The sequence below is a fragment of the Centroberyx affinis genome, unplaced genomic scaffold (assembly GCF_046629955.1).
Source record: "Centroberyx affinis isolate AG114_WGS23_722 - 3 ecotype Tasmania unplaced genomic scaffold, CSIRO-AGI_Caff_v1 ptg009331l_1, whole genome shotgun sequence".
Lineage (NCBI taxonomy): Eukaryota > Metazoa > Chordata > Actinopteri > Beryciformes > Berycidae > Centroberyx > Centroberyx affinis.
The window spans coordinates 1-15338 of record NW_027284491.1 but is presented as its reverse complement, the minus strand read 5'-3'; the positions used below and the strand labels follow the sequence as shown (position 1 = coordinate 15338).

At 40.6% G+C, this 15338-nt stretch overlaps 1 protein-coding gene across 1 annotated transcript; it reads right to left on the bottom strand.

Annotated features, from left to right (window-relative positions):
- Positions 1 to 368: 368 nt before the first annotated feature.
- LOC139640397 (phospholipid-transporting ATPase ID-like) lies at positions 369 to 14897 on the bottom strand (the record flags this gene model as incomplete). The annotated part of the gene is made up of 14 exons (XM_071514597.1): positions 369 to 452; positions 1441 to 1664; positions 2587 to 2770; positions 4705 to 4855; positions 6550 to 6655; positions 8321 to 8432; positions 9171 to 9335; positions 10200 to 10315; positions 10911 to 11099; positions 11989 to 12154; positions 12265 to 12308; positions 12686 to 12894; positions 14299 to 14492; positions 14881 to 14897. Coding segments are annotated over 14 exons (1961 nt in total), but the record flags the coding sequence as incomplete, so codon positions are not given.
- Positions 14898 to 15338: the final 441 nt, after the last annotated feature.

The following is a 15338-nucleotide window of genomic DNA, read 5'->3' as shown; positions in this document are numbered from 1 at the left end:
TTCATTTTATTAAGTGGCGGGAATGGGCTTCCATACCTTAATTTAATAATAACTTTATTCATAGAGCACTTTTCAAAACAAGGTTACAAAGTGCTTTACGAGAAAAGATCAAATCTGTACAGCTAAGAATAAAAACACACAACAGAAGCCAGACGACAGTCTTCATATAAGTAGATTAAAAACAAGCAAATTAATCAAAAGCAATCAGAAAAGTGAGTTTTTAAGACTGATCTAAAAGAGGAAACAGTACTGGCAGCCTGATCCAGTCCTCAGCCAGGTCGTTCCACAGAATAAATTATATGATATTAAACCAAAAAACGTTGTATGTGAGTTTTAGAGCGGTGCAGTGTAAAGACTCAACAGCTTACCTGGTCAAAGAGACTCATGCCAAGGACAGGAAGAGCCGTGTAAACCAGGTTGAACAAGGTGATGAACCACTCGTCATACACTGTCTGTGTGTAAAAACAACAAAAACAACATTCATCAGGCAAATATACACAAAGGATATATACACCTATATGTATGTGTGAATACTTGTACTGTAAACATATGATATTTGGTGGACAGTTTTATCCAAAGTACCAAGTAAAGCTGCACTAGGCAACTGACGAATTGAAAAATTTACACTTTAATACCCAGAAATCCTGTAACGTGTTATCAGCTGCTTTAATGTATACTTTATTTCATGTACTCTATGTATACTTTACTGTATACTTTAATGTATACTCATATTTTTTCTATGTTTTTAATTTTCCATACTTGTGAAGGAGTACATCAATTTTACAAATAGTTTACATGAAGTGAAGTGAAACATCATAACTGCATTATAAGCACATTGTAAGCATATAATAAATGTACTATGCACTATTCTTAGATTATAATTACATCTGGAAAGTACATGTAGTGAAATGTATTATGAATCTGGTGTGAATCAGTTAGAAATGTATTAGGCTACTAGTTTCCCTAGAACAGTGGTTCTCAACGTGGGGTCCAGGGACCACCAGGGGTCCCTGAGGGCGTTCCAGGGGGTCCCCAGGAAATTGATGAATTGTAAACTTCACCATTATTTAATTTATAAGAAGTTAACACAATTAGAGAATGTAGAAGAATGGCTATTTTGATCATAGTTTCACTGTTATCTCTCTACCTACAATACAGATAGTCATGGAATTCTGGACAAAATCATATCCAACGATAAATATATTCTCAGATTTGGGTCAGAGAGACAAAATCTCATCAAATGGGGGTCCGTGGCTCTAATGTGGACTAAATTAGGGGGCCTTGATATGAAAAAGGTTGAGATTCGCTGCCCTAGAATGCATTTTTTCACATTATGCGTATCACAGCCCATTATATTGTGTTATATAATCCTAATAATTAGACCTGTGTTCATCGTATGCTGCCTCATAATACTTTTCTCCTCCCCAATGTGCCGCTCACCTGTGCAGAGAAGCCGCAGAAGAAGGCGTACCAGAAATGGACGAAGGTGAAGGTGAAGTTCTTGTAGAAGAAGTAGCGCAGGAACTTGCACATGCGCAGGTAGGACCAGCGGCCGTGGACCAGCAGGAGGCGCTGCAGGTAGCGGAACTGGGCGAAGGAGAAGTCGCTGGAGAGAACCGCCTGCATGCCCTCCTGACCACTGATACCCACTCCGATATGAGCAGCTGGGGGGGGGAGGAGAGGAAGATAGAGAGGGGGGGGGTTAAGGTGTGTGTGTCGGAGGATTCACACACCAAGCAACGGCATTGTTCAGCATTTTCCAGGTCTACAGTTGTGCAGCATATAGATCTAGAGATGTGCAAAAGTCAATATTTTCATGGATGACTAGTTGGTGGATGGTCTGAACGCCAAATCAACTAGCCGGTGTGTCCAAAAGTTCAATCAAGTTCAATATCTTTATTGTCCCAAAGGGAAAATGGTTATGGTGTCAGGTAAACAAAAAGGTAAAAACAACATGGAACAGACACTGTAGATAAAAACCAAACACATAAAAAAACATATAAGCAGCAGAATCCCTAAAATAAGATTTATCATTCATTAAGCAATCCAGGGCAAAAATGCAAAAGAGCAACATTTTATCACATTATGAGCTGGTTAAGTGGCAAAATTCAACATAAGCTTACTGGGAAATGGGCAAAATATCAAAATAAAATAATAAAAAAAAACAACTAATAACTAATATTCACCATAAAAACAAGCAGTTTTGGCTCATGAAAATGTATTTTGTATTTTCATGGGAATAGGCAATATCTATTTAAAATAACACTACACATGGCACAGCAGAGACTGGATATTCACTACTATTGCTCCTTTAGCACTGTATCTGAAGGTTATAATTAAGAAACAGTTATATAATTTTTGAAAGATGGAAAAAGTTTAGTGCGAGGCTATCCAAAATGTTTTTCAACATTTATACATCCAAAGAAAACAGTAACGGCCTGCAAATAGACCGAAGAAACAATAAGGCTGAAACATTACAACGTACAAAAAAAAAAAAAAAAGATAAAAATAAACACATCCGACACACATCCTCACGAACAACCAGTGGTCTACTGTAGTGTCTCCTGTACTTTCAGCTGAGCTCACCCTTGATCATGCTGACGTCGTTCGCCCCGTCCCCGATGGCCAGAGTGACTGCCTGCTTGTACTTCTTCACCAGCTCGACCACCTGGGCCTTCTGCAGAGGGGTGACCCTGCAGCAGATCACCGTCTGACACATGCAGGCCGTCCGCAGCAGCTCCAGCTGCAGCTCCTTCTCCAGGGCGAACGCCTGGGGGTGAGAGAGGAGGGAGGAGGAGGATGGATGAGATGGATGGATGGATGGAGGAGGATGGAGGGGAGTGGGGAGGGAGGGAGGGAGGGAGGGAGGGAGAGTGTGGTGTGGGAGGAGTACAGAGAAGGGAGAGATGATGAGAATATGACTGTTATTCTGCTTTTTTTCATATTGCTAATACCTTTTTACATAAATTATTACCAGTTAAACACACAGTATGTAATTTCTGCCGCTAGGGGTCTCTCAGTCAAAGCAATAACAAAAGACGTAGTCTTGATGACGTCATGAAGTAGCGTGGGATCATGGGAGTTTTTTTTACGGGGACAGCTTCAGCGACAGAACACGCAGCAAACTGGAATGAATAATCGTGATCCGTCACGAGTGAGCGATAAAAACAATAGAATGAAAAAAACAACAGAGCGGCTAGCTAGCTAGTTGGCCGACTTCCTTCCTCACTCTCTGACGGATCGTCTGATGTTTCCCGTGTTTCCCCGGAAGTTAGGGGGTAAAGGGGATATGACGCCATGACAGGAAGTTAGGGGGTAAAGGGGATATGACGCCATGACAGGAAGTTAGGGGGTAAAGGGGATATGACGCCATGACAGGAAGTTAGGGGGTAAAGGGGATATGACGCCATGACAGGCGACCAAATGAAACGCACCATTACCTTGAATAAAATTATGGATTTCTCTGGGTTTGAACATTGTTGGAAACATTTGGGATAATGTAAGTACACAACTCAGAAAAATACATAACATAGGTCTAGTCGTTGTTAGATATTTTAGTGCGGAAATGTTACATATTATACCTTTAACAGGGAGCAGTCGCTTTGGAAAGGTGCTGCCTGGTGTGTTTTCAGGCAGAGCAGAGCGCTTTCTGAAGCTGAGAACATTTCGAGCGCTTTTTTTGTGAGCTGATCAATCAAAGATGAGGCGGTTACAGTATGTAGGCCAGTGACAGCACTGTTGCCACTGTTGTGACTGTGTTGCCAGATTCAGCAACTTTTCAGAGCCCCCAGGCAACAAGTGACAGACTAGTGACAAATTTAGCTACTTTTTCAGACCACTGGGAAAACATTTAATGTGTTAACCCCCAAAGCATTTGGTGACAAAATGAGGGTTAGGGTTATGTCCGCCATTACACACATTACTGTAATCCAGAAAAGACTACAGGATTCACAGACAGCGCTTCCAATACACAGTGCAGCCCCCTCCTTCTGCTAAGAGTAAGGAGAGCAGGTTCCAGTGCAGCAAATATATTCATATGCAAATTAGGATGTGACGTCATCTGGTGACTTCTAACAACAATTTGAGCAGCCAGTTGCTTCTTTTCTTCAAAGAGAGTTGGCAACACTGGCTGACAGTCTACAACAACAGCCAGAAAGAAAATATATTTCTTTTAAGCAACGTGTATCCTAACTATTTGCAACCACTGTCGTTGGTCAGGCTTTTAACAAATAAAAATGTCCAGCATTACAAAACATACAGTACATTCATTAGCATTTAAAACATGTGCAAAACAATAAATATGGAGAAATTAGCAGTGGGAAAATTGGTAGTAGCTGTTACTCTGATTGTAAAGAGTCAGTATGGAGCACATTGGGTGTGTTGTTGGAGTTTCTGCTAAGTGTTTGACAATTGTATTGTTTGCTGATAACGGCAGCTACTGCAGTTAGTCGTGATATGAACAAAGTGTGTGTTGTGTGACCCACTTTTCTATCAAAACAAAATGTGGTTGAGGCAGCGCTTTTTCTACAAAAAAAGAAAGAAGCAGAATAATATGAGCAAACTCTTAGAGGCAGAACAGAGACAGTGACAGCAAGAGAAGATAGGTGATGACAAAAAGCAGTAAGATGGAGACTGGAAGGGTGACAAATAGTGAGTTGATTCAGCAGTTGAAAATGGTAATATGTGTGGAAAAAGCCTTCTTACCAGACTGTGCCCATTTATAACCAGGCCGTATTCTCCATCCACCTTCTCATCCTCCACAGTCTCTGTCTTCAGACGCCAGAACAGGCCGGCTCGGGCCTCTATCACAGTCGCCTCCTCCGGTGCTTCTGGACACATTTTCCTTCTCGCACTCCTGAACGCAGGAGGAGGGGAGGGGGGGAGGGGGGAGACGGTCGGGTGGCTTGTTAATAAGGCATGAAACTGTCTTTTACGCGTCAGCAGGCCACAGGCTCTAGTTCATTCACAATTTAAATCATTATCTGCCAAAGTAGTTTTTGGAATAGAGACGACTGATTGAAGATGAGACGGTTTACCTGCCAAAGTGTCTGGTAAAACTGACAGCCAGTATTAACTTGCCAATGACAGTTTAATGAGTTTAAAAATAGACTTTAATTAGTCCTTCCGCTTTCCTGTGGCAGTTTTGCAGCAGATATTTTAGGTCTCATTCAGCAGCCTTCTCCTAAAAATCCCCCTAACTCTTTCTTAAAGCTGCACTATGTAAGCAAAGTGGCGCTGCAACAGAGAAAAGCGTCCCATCCTCCCCAAGTGAGATGCTGGACATTCACTCTATTTATCCAAATGAAATTCTGGTGTTGGGTATACGGACGAATGGTGGGAATAACAAATCAAAATTTCACTTGCTCCTGAACAGCATCAAAAATTATACAACAAAATACATTATATTCCTTTAGGACCCTGCTGACATCCTGCATCTTTAAACACAGTTCTACCAACAAATGCTGGAGAAACTGTGGTATGGTCGGTGACCATACTCATATATTTTGGGACTGCCCGAAAATACAGACATATTGGAAAAACGTCAAAGAAGAAATGGAGAAAATTCTGGAAACGGACATTCCCCTAGACCCGTTTACCACAGACCAGTGTTATATATTGCATATTTTGTTGATGGTTGCAAGAAAAATAATTACTATTAATTGGATGAAGTCTAACCCTCCCACGATTGTTCAATGGCTACAAAAAGTCAAACATGTTTACATGATGGAACACATGACCCAGCTACAACTAAAACTGCCTATTTTTTATAAGAAAATGGACATCATTTATTGACTACCTTAGTTAGGAATCTTGTACTTTATTGTTTAGATGTATAATTTTTGTAGGTATATGTATAGGTAGATCTGTGTGTGTTCTAGTTCTGTACGGTGTCATTTCATGTGCATGTATGTCAAGTGAAGCCCAATCTCAAGGTGATTTTGTTTTGTAATGTTAATTGCCTGTTCATGTGTGTTAATGGCAATAAAGTAAAAAAAACACCAAAAAAAACACATTATATTCACACAATACAGAGGCCCGTTACATGTCGTACACCATTATGGCTAATTTTAGACTCAACTAATTTCTTGCATGCTCAATCAGACCCAGAAAGCAATAAAGCATTCTGGCATTTTCAGTATCCGGATGTAAGGAGAATTACCTACTAAACCAGTGGTTCTCAACGTGGGGTCCGGGGACCACCAGGGGTCCTTGAGGTTGTTCCAGGGGGTCCCAGCAAATTGATGAATTGTTAAACTTCACCATTACTTCATTTACAAGAAGTTAATACAATGTAGACTATTTTGGCCATAGTTATCTCTCTACCTACAATCATCAAATTGAATTGAATTGAATTGAATACAAATATTCTCAGATTTGGGTCTCTGTGGGCTATGGGGGCCTAATTTGTACTACATTAGGGGTCCTTGATATGAAAAAGGTTGAGAATCACTGTACTAAACCATTTTAAATTCAGTACACTGTGATGGCCTCTGACCAGCAGGTCCTACAGTTCATGTGTTGCCGCTCGGTTGTGTCTGCTGGACTTACTGCAGCTCCTCTCTCACTCCCTCTGCTGTGTTCGCCGCCACAACGAAGATGTCCTTCATCTCCTCTCTCAGCATGTTGCAGGAATAGCCGATGTTCTCCGCCGTTTCTGTCTCAAAACATCAGTAAGTGCTGTTTATGTGGCACAGTTCATCTGTAAAGCCTATAGGAAAAAACATCCACTTTGTGTGTTTGTGTGACACCTGAGTTTATTCGTAACAGGATGTATGGATGTGTCTTGTAAGCCCATGTAGGCTGACACATCAATAAAATAGAATGAAATATCAATATGTTTCAGATCAGATAGTGGCAAGTGGTAAAAAGACAGATATACAATACAGAGGCCAACCAAGGAATTGGGCATTTACAGCTAGCAAGCAAGCACTGCTCCCAGTCTCTGGCTGTTAAAAACCCCATGAAGAGACATGGAGAGCGATTTGCTTCTGTGTATTGACGTATTTCTGAATGAAACAGAAAGTTATGCATCGGCGGGAGGGGCTTATTTGAATATTAATGAGATATTGAGGAAGAGGGCATGTCAACGTGTCCAGATGTCAAGGTGAAGCGCAGCCAAAAAACACACTCCTTCATCCTTGTTGCAGCTGAACTGAGAACTAGCATGCTGGGAAATAACAGCAGAGGGTGGGGGGAATAATTCCAACAGTTATCAAAATTTGATTGGATGGAGGTTTTTGTCTCCGCCCCCGAGTGAAGGATGAGTCATCAACAGAAATGTGGTGTTTACCAGAAACACACACTCTGTTCATTTTGATGTAAAATTTCTAGAAATCAACATTTTTGGTCATTTTTTTGGGCTGTATTGGTGAATAGATGAACATTAAGTCGAGCAACATCGACAAAAAGTAAAAAAAAAAAAAAGAAGTAATTTTTCATTTCATGGGGTCTTAAACAAAGTTGGTAATTGTTACCATTTTAGGTAAAAGCCAAAATGTCTGGCATCATGATAGAAAACAAAAATACCAAATAAATGATTCACTGGTGTATAATCTCACCCATCTGAAATGTGTGGTTTGAAATTAAAAATACAAGAGTATGGAATGAGTGTGAGGAGGAATGAGAATGCTTATCCTGCTGCATGTTTTTCCTGCTTTGCCACCTCACTGCTCCATGTGTATCTATCTGTATCTACTATGTATGAAACAACACATTTACTAAACAGATGTGGGCATGAAACAGATTCAGTGTGTGCAGTGGTGGCAAAAGTCCTCAAATCCTAAAAGTAGCAACACCATAATGGAAAAAATACTCCAGTAAAAGTAAAAGTTCTGCATTCAAAAGTTTACTTAAGTACATTTTACTGCTAATACTTCTATACTTTTACTTAAGTATCAAAAGTAAAAGTACTCATTCTTTCAGAGAGTTAAATTAGTGCTGCATTAAACTGTAAGAAGTATTTTAATGTTGTCGGTCTAACTGCTCCATATACTGTTGGGGAGTTTAAACTCTAACAATGCAACATATTTTATGAGCTTATCGTGTGTTTTGCATATAAAACCTTGTTGTATAAAGTAACTAGTAACTCCAGCCGTCAGATAAATGTAGTGGAGGAAAAAGTACAATATTTCCCTCTGAAATGAGGTGGAGGAAAAGTATAAAGTCTTACAAAACGGAAATACTCAAGTCAAGTGCCAGTACCTCAGAATTGTACAGTACTTGATTGAATGTACTTAGTTCCTCTCCACGTCTGAGTGTGTGTGTATGTGTTTATGTACATGTGTCCTTGTGCATCTCTATACACGTATGTGACTCTCACCCTGTTTATCTCCAGTCAGCACCCAGATTTTGATGTCAGCTTTAGCCAGCTGCTCGATGGTCTGCGGGACGCCGTCCTGCAGCTTGTCCTCCACAGCTGTCGCTCCCAGCAGCTAAAGACACAACAGCACAGGGCGGAAATACAAAGAGGAATTCATCTGAGCGATATGCATGAGCAGCACTACCAGCAAAAAGCAATCAAGTCAGCTACATGATCAAAATCCTCTTCAAATGTTTCCCACAAATAAAATGTTTCTATTATTAAAGCAACAGCGGTGAGGCAATACAAAGTTGCCCATCACAGTTTGCCAAAAAGTTTCCTTTGTATCATATGGAGCTATATCACAGCCAGAAGTAAAATCCACACAAATACTAACACATGATTATTAAACAAATAGCCACGCTATGCTTTTTTTTAAAGTATATGTGCTGAGTCAGTGCTACATGAATTTCCCTTTTTGGGATAATAAAGTTTAACTTAACTTGAAAGTTATTTGGTTCTACTGTCTGTGTATTAGATCGTTCTTTCTTAGATCTTTCTTTTGGTCTGATGCAGTGTTTTATCATTTCTTGTCTTTTTGTTTGTTGATATTCTTTTTTTTTTCCGTTCATTATTCACTGTGCTCCATCTGTAAGCATACTGGAAACAAGTGGTATGGCTTTAATGTGTTTTGTTGCAGGATATATATTAATTTATTTTCCAAGCAACCAAACAAACGACATACCAACCAACAAACTAACTAACCAGTCAGTTAATAGGTCAATCCATCACACCATCAGTAAAATCACTCAACCAACCGATCAGTCATGTAAAAAAGAGGCTGACTGAGGTATCAGCTGTGTGAACCGACCTGCAGGTCTCTCTCTATCTCCTCGTACAGTTCATCCAGCCTCTCCTCTCGTCCGTCCATGGCGGTGCTGGCTTCATGGTGCCGTTTCCTCCAGTCCTCCATGTAGCTCTCATCCAGGTCCTTATAGGCCAGAGCCAGCGTGCGGAGTCCGTCTCCGGCGTACTCCTGTTTCCGTTTACATAGTTTGGAGCGGTTAACCACACACACACACACACACACACAGAGAACTTGTGCATACATGTTTGTCTTATATTGACATTCATATCGGGAAAAAAACAATCTCCATTCAACAATCGCCAGGGTTGAACTGAACTGAATTGAGAATGCATGGTAAATTCCTATTATTATTGATAACGGAACGAACATATACTTCTACGTCTTCTTTAAAGAGAGACAAAATAAACAGGGAATTTTATTTTTTATTTTTTGATAAATAATATGGATATTTTCCTATGTATACTGGACTGAATATGTGTGCCTGTGTAAGGTGAACTTGTATATAACCCATGTTTAGTTTTGTTTTGATATGTTTGGGTTATTTATGTTGGTTATTTTCAGTATTTTTATTATAATTTTATTTTGTTTTGATTTAATTTTTTTATACACATATTTTCATGTTGAATTGTTCGGATATAAAACTCTACAAAAATTGTAACCCCTTGTAAAGGAAACTGTCAACCTATGTTGAAATATTTTTGATGTAAAAGGGGATGTGAGAAATAACCAAATAAAAAATAAGTAAAAAAAAAAAAAAATCCTATTATTACTATTCCTTTTATTTTGAGCACTTTGTAACTTTTTGATAAATGCTATACAAATAAACTTAATTATTATTATTATTACGTGTAATCTCAGATATGTGGTAAGAAAAAAACAACAAAAAACATGGAATTTCATAGAATTTCACAGAATTAAATTCAACTTCCTTCAATTCCTGTTTCCTGTAGGTTTTCAATTCCGGTTCCTCAACTGAATTGTAATTGATGAGTTCACTCCTGAATCGACCCCTGAACCCGGCCCTTCACTCACGTTGAGGTGTCCGGTGGTAACTTCCATCAGTTTACTGCAGGAGGGGTGGAGTCTCTCGTAGATGATGGTGTCGGCTCCTTTGCAGAACAGAGTCAGCTTTCCCTCCGGGCTGCGCACTGGAGATCAGATTGAAAGTCACTCTGAGTCGTGATGTTAGATTTAAGAACTTAATTGTTCTTAAAATGATAATGCTTATCTTGGTTCCAGGCACCTTTATTTGTATCTGTACAACATTAAATAACCACTAAAAATACACCTTACGTGATTTCTGGGTATTGAAGTTTTGATTTTTCAAGCAGTAACCTCTTGCTTGGGGAGGAGGGGAGAGGAGAGGAGAGGGGGGGGGGGGGTGGGAAGAGGAGAGGAGAGGAGAGGAGAGAGGGGGAGGAGAGGAGGGGAGGGGAGAGGAGAGAAGGGAGGAAGAGGAGAGGAGAGGAGAGGAGAGGAGAGGAGAGGAGAGGAGAGGAGAGGAGAGGAGGGAAGAGGAGCGGAGAGGAGAGGAGAGGAAGGGAGAGGAGAGGAGGGGGGGGAGGAGAGGAGAGGATAGGATAGGAGAAGAGAGGAAGGGAGAGGAGAGGAGGGGGGGAGAGGAGAGGAGAGGAGAGGATGGGAAGAGGAGAGGAGACAAGGAGGAGAAGAGAAGAAACAAGGAAGAAAGTTGGCACAGCTTTAATAAACTTCTAAATGTCCCTCAGCTCTGCTTTCTCTCACCTATGACTGACATCCTCTTGCGGACGTTGTTGAAGTCCAGAACAGCCAGCAGGTCGTAGGTCACCGGTCGGCCCATCTCCACCACCATGATGGTCTCCGGTGTGCGAGAGCGGAACACAAACCCAAAGTTTCTGGCTGCCGTCACCAGAGCGCCTTCATCAGGTGACTGGGCCTGATAGTAAAGCTCTCCTGCCAGGAGGAGAGGAGAGGGGAGGAGAGGAGGGGGGGCGAGGAGGGGAGAGGAGAGGAGAGGAGGGGGGAGGGTAGAGGAGAGGAGAGGCACCAAGGAGGAGAAGAGACAAAACAAGGAGGAGAGGAGAGGAAACAAGGAGGAGGGGAGAGGTGACAAGGAGGAGAGGAGAGGAGAGAGGGGGAGGGGAGAGGAGACGAGACGAGACGAGACGAGACGAGACGAGACGAGACGAGACGAGACGAGACGAGACGAGACGAGACGAGACGAGAGGAAACAAGAAGAGGAGAGGAGACGAGGAGGAGAGGAGAGGAGATGAGAGGAGAGAGGGGGAGGAGAGGAGAGAGGGGGAGGAGAGGAGAGGAGACAAGGAGGAGAGGAGAGGTGAGGAGACAAGGAGGAGAAAAGAAACAAGGAAGAGAGAGGAGGAGAGAGGAGAGGAGAAAAGAGAGAGAGGACAGGAGAGGAAACGAAGGAGATGAGAGGAAAGCAGAGGAGAGGAGACAAGGAGAGGAGAGGAAATAAGGAGAGGAGACAAGGAGGAGAGAAGAGGAGATATCGGGGAGAGAAGAGGAGATATCGGGGAGAGGAGAGGAGACAAGGAGGAGAGGAAACAAGGAAGAGAGGAGAGGAGAGGAGACAAGGAGAGGAAAAGAAATAAGGAAGAGAGGAGACAAGGAGGAGAGGACAGGAGATATCGAGGAGAGGAGACAAGGAGGAGAGGAAACAAGGAAGAGAGGAGAGGAGACAAGGAGGACAAAGCACTTTGTAAACTGTTTGTAAACTCTGTTTTTAAAGGTGCTGTATAGATAAAGTCATCATCATTATTTTATCCTGTTGCAGCCACTTGTCATGCAGTAACACAGACGTCCATTAGGTGACGCTCACCCTCTTTCTTCTCCTCAGGCATGACAGTGTGGCACAGGGCCAGCAAGCGAAAGAAGGTCTGCGCCTCCAGGTTCCCCTCTCTCACCGTCTCCACAAGACCGTGATCATGGAAGATGAACTTTGGATCGGCCAGCTGGTTCCAGGAGAAGTCCACCCTCTCTGTCTTCTGCACGGGAGGAGTTAGGAGAAACAAGAGGAGGGAGTTTACTCACTGACACACACTTTAGTTGAATTAACAAAAAAATACAATCATGTGTCACAGTGTTCTCCTCTCACCTCCGTTATTTCCACCCTTTGTCCAGAAAAGTCGAACAATTCCCCTGGATAACAGAGAAACGACACTCTCGAAATCAGTCAATAAGTTCAGCATTCAGCAGTTTGATGCCAGTGGGTCTCAACCTGGGGCTCACGACCCCCAGGGGGTTGCAAGATAATTTTTGGTGGTCACAATATGATTTATAGGATAGGAAAAAAGCATATTTCTCCTATAAAAATTCATTATCATGTCTATTTTTTCAGATTTTTCTGTAATTTTTGCTTTTTTCTTGTGAAATACTGAGTAGTTTTGAGCCTGTAGGCCTCCTCTGATAATCAAAAGGCAAAATCATGCTTTGCTTCTGCTTTGCTTCATTTTATGGGGTCACAAGCCAAAAAGGTTGAGAACCGCTGTCTTACACATATAATCAGAGTTTCTCACCGTATGACTTTCCGTTGATGGAGCACTTGTTGAAGCTCATGATGTTCTGCGTCAGCGTGCCGGTCTTGTCGCTGAAGATGTACTTGATCTGGCCCAGCTCCTCGTTCAGGGTGGTGGTCCTGGCCTGGGCCGGCGTGTCGTTCTTGGGGTAATACATCTTCCTGTCCCAGTCTATGTAGAAGCTGTTGCCCAGGCGGATGATTTCCACACTGACATCAACACACACACACACAGAGAGATGAGATGAGATGGAGGAGTGTGTGACGAATGTGGGAGACAAAAAAGAACAGCAGAGGAGAGGAAAGAAAGGTCCAAAAACACTAGTGAACTATTCACACACATAACAAACAGAGAGACATACAGACTGAAATGAGATGTAATCTGTTATACCATGGTCTGGGTGAATACTCGATTCTGAATGGCTACAGGGTGTCTATTGAATGTGTCAGGGTGTCTAATGAATTTTTATAGGAGAAATATGCTTTTTTCCTATCCTATAAATCATATTGTGACCACCAAAAATTATCTTGCGACCTCCTGGGGGGTCCTGAGCCCCAGGTTGAGACCCACTGGCATCAAACTGCTGAATGCTGAACTTATTGACTGATTAAATTACAGCTCCCTCAGTTCCATTATTGCTGTGCATTTAGACAGGAGATACAGGAGATTATCAGTTATTATTCTAATAATCTGAAAGAAAAAAGAGCACTGGTTTGTAGATGTTTCATTTTTTTTTTAGGCTGTAACTAAATTCAACAATGACATTAAATATGCAGTCAAGGCCTCGTGACCAACAGGTTTTTCTGGTAGCAATAGCATCAGCTACAGTTTGTCATTTTGTTTTACTGTTGATTTATGATGTAATTCCATAAAAAGGGAGCTGTAATTTAAAGTGCAATGAAGTTTAAAACACAAAAAGACAGAAAAGATTTTTCTAAACTACATTACATAACGAAGACATCACATTTAATTCATGATGTCTTTATTTAATATTGTAATTATTTTTTGATGTGTATATATATATATATATATATATATATATATATATAGATATATAGATATATTTTATCTTATTTTTCCCCGTATTGTTTTTCATGTATTTCTTTGTTTTTATTGGATTGTTGTCTACTGATTGGTTAATTTTTCTGCTCAGTTTGTGTGCTTCTTGTTGTCATTTATTTTTTGTTGCATTTTTCTAAATTATGTTAGCTTAGTTTTTTTCTTTTTTTTTTTTCCTTTTTCGTTATTGCTTGTTTTTCTCCTTAAGTTGAAGGGAGGTCTGTTGTATAAACCTGTGGCTTCTTGACCTCTCCTGTCACATCTTTTATTTTTTTCATTATCTGGATTTTATGCAGTTTTATGTGTGCGCAAATAAAATAAAATAAAATAAAATAAGATAAAATAAAATAAAATAAAATAAAATAAAATAAAATAAAATAAAATAAAATAAAATAAAATAAAATAAAATAAAATAAAATAAAATAAAATAAAAATAAAAATAAGACTAGTATAAAAACAGGTCCTCATCTTAATGGTATCCTTGATTTTCTTGTGCTTTTTACATTTCCAAACAAATAATGAAATCCTGCAGCTCAGAGACAACATGCTCTCACCTGACGTAGAGCGAGATGGGCACCACAGTGTTGAGGATGATGACGTAGGACCAGAAGGTGAGGAAGGCGGAGAAGGCGGCGTTCACCCCGGGAGGACGAGGGAGGAAGGCGGTGAACACCGAGCCCTCCTTCACCTCCCAGATAGCGTTACCGATGGCCAGGATGGAGCACATGCAAGCCAGGAAGCCGAAGATCTGAGGAGGGAGAGGAATGAGGAAGGTTAGGGATAGATAAAGGTGTCTCACCTCATTTATATCCTTAGTGTGTAAAGTGTTTCATTCCACTGGAGGTATTAAAGATTTTAAAAATCTGCTTCTACAAAATGATTCCTTGCATGAAGGTAATGCACATTATGGGTTTCTATTAATGTTATGAGTCGTCTTAAAGGTGCATTAAGTAATCTCTATGACTTCGGTCGACCTGTATCAGTGACCAGTAGGAATGGCAACAACCCTGAATGATGTTGGCTTGTAATTGACAGAAATAATAAAGTCTAATTTTCCCCATGAAGAGGAGTAGGGTAGCTAATTAAAGCAGAGATCCAATAGAAACGTCCAGTGAAGGGGTGATAAGCAGGGGTGTAAAGAGTACTAAAACATCTTACTCAAGTGGAAGTACTCTTACTTTGGTGAAATTTTATTTGAGTAGAAGTAAGAAAACACTGGTGTAAAAATCTACTGAAGTAAAAGTAAAAAGTATCTCATTTAAAATGTTCTCAGAGTAAAAGTTACAGAGATACTACTGAGAAAAATTAAATGAAAAAGTGAGTTTTGAAAGGCAGAAATCTCAGTCTGTGGCAAAGTAATCGTTGAGTCACCGGTATTGATGAACAACCCTATTCCTATTTTTCATTTTTTATAATTTCTTTTCGGCACACACTTTTATGAAAAAGTTTGATCTGTTTTTAATTGTGTCTCTGTTGGTTTGTGTTTTTTTTTTTTTTTTTTTAGTTGTACCTGTCTACATCATATTTAACTTTTTATGCCTATTTTATTTTATTGCTGCTGTTGGATATTACTGTATGTAAAGCACTTTGTAAA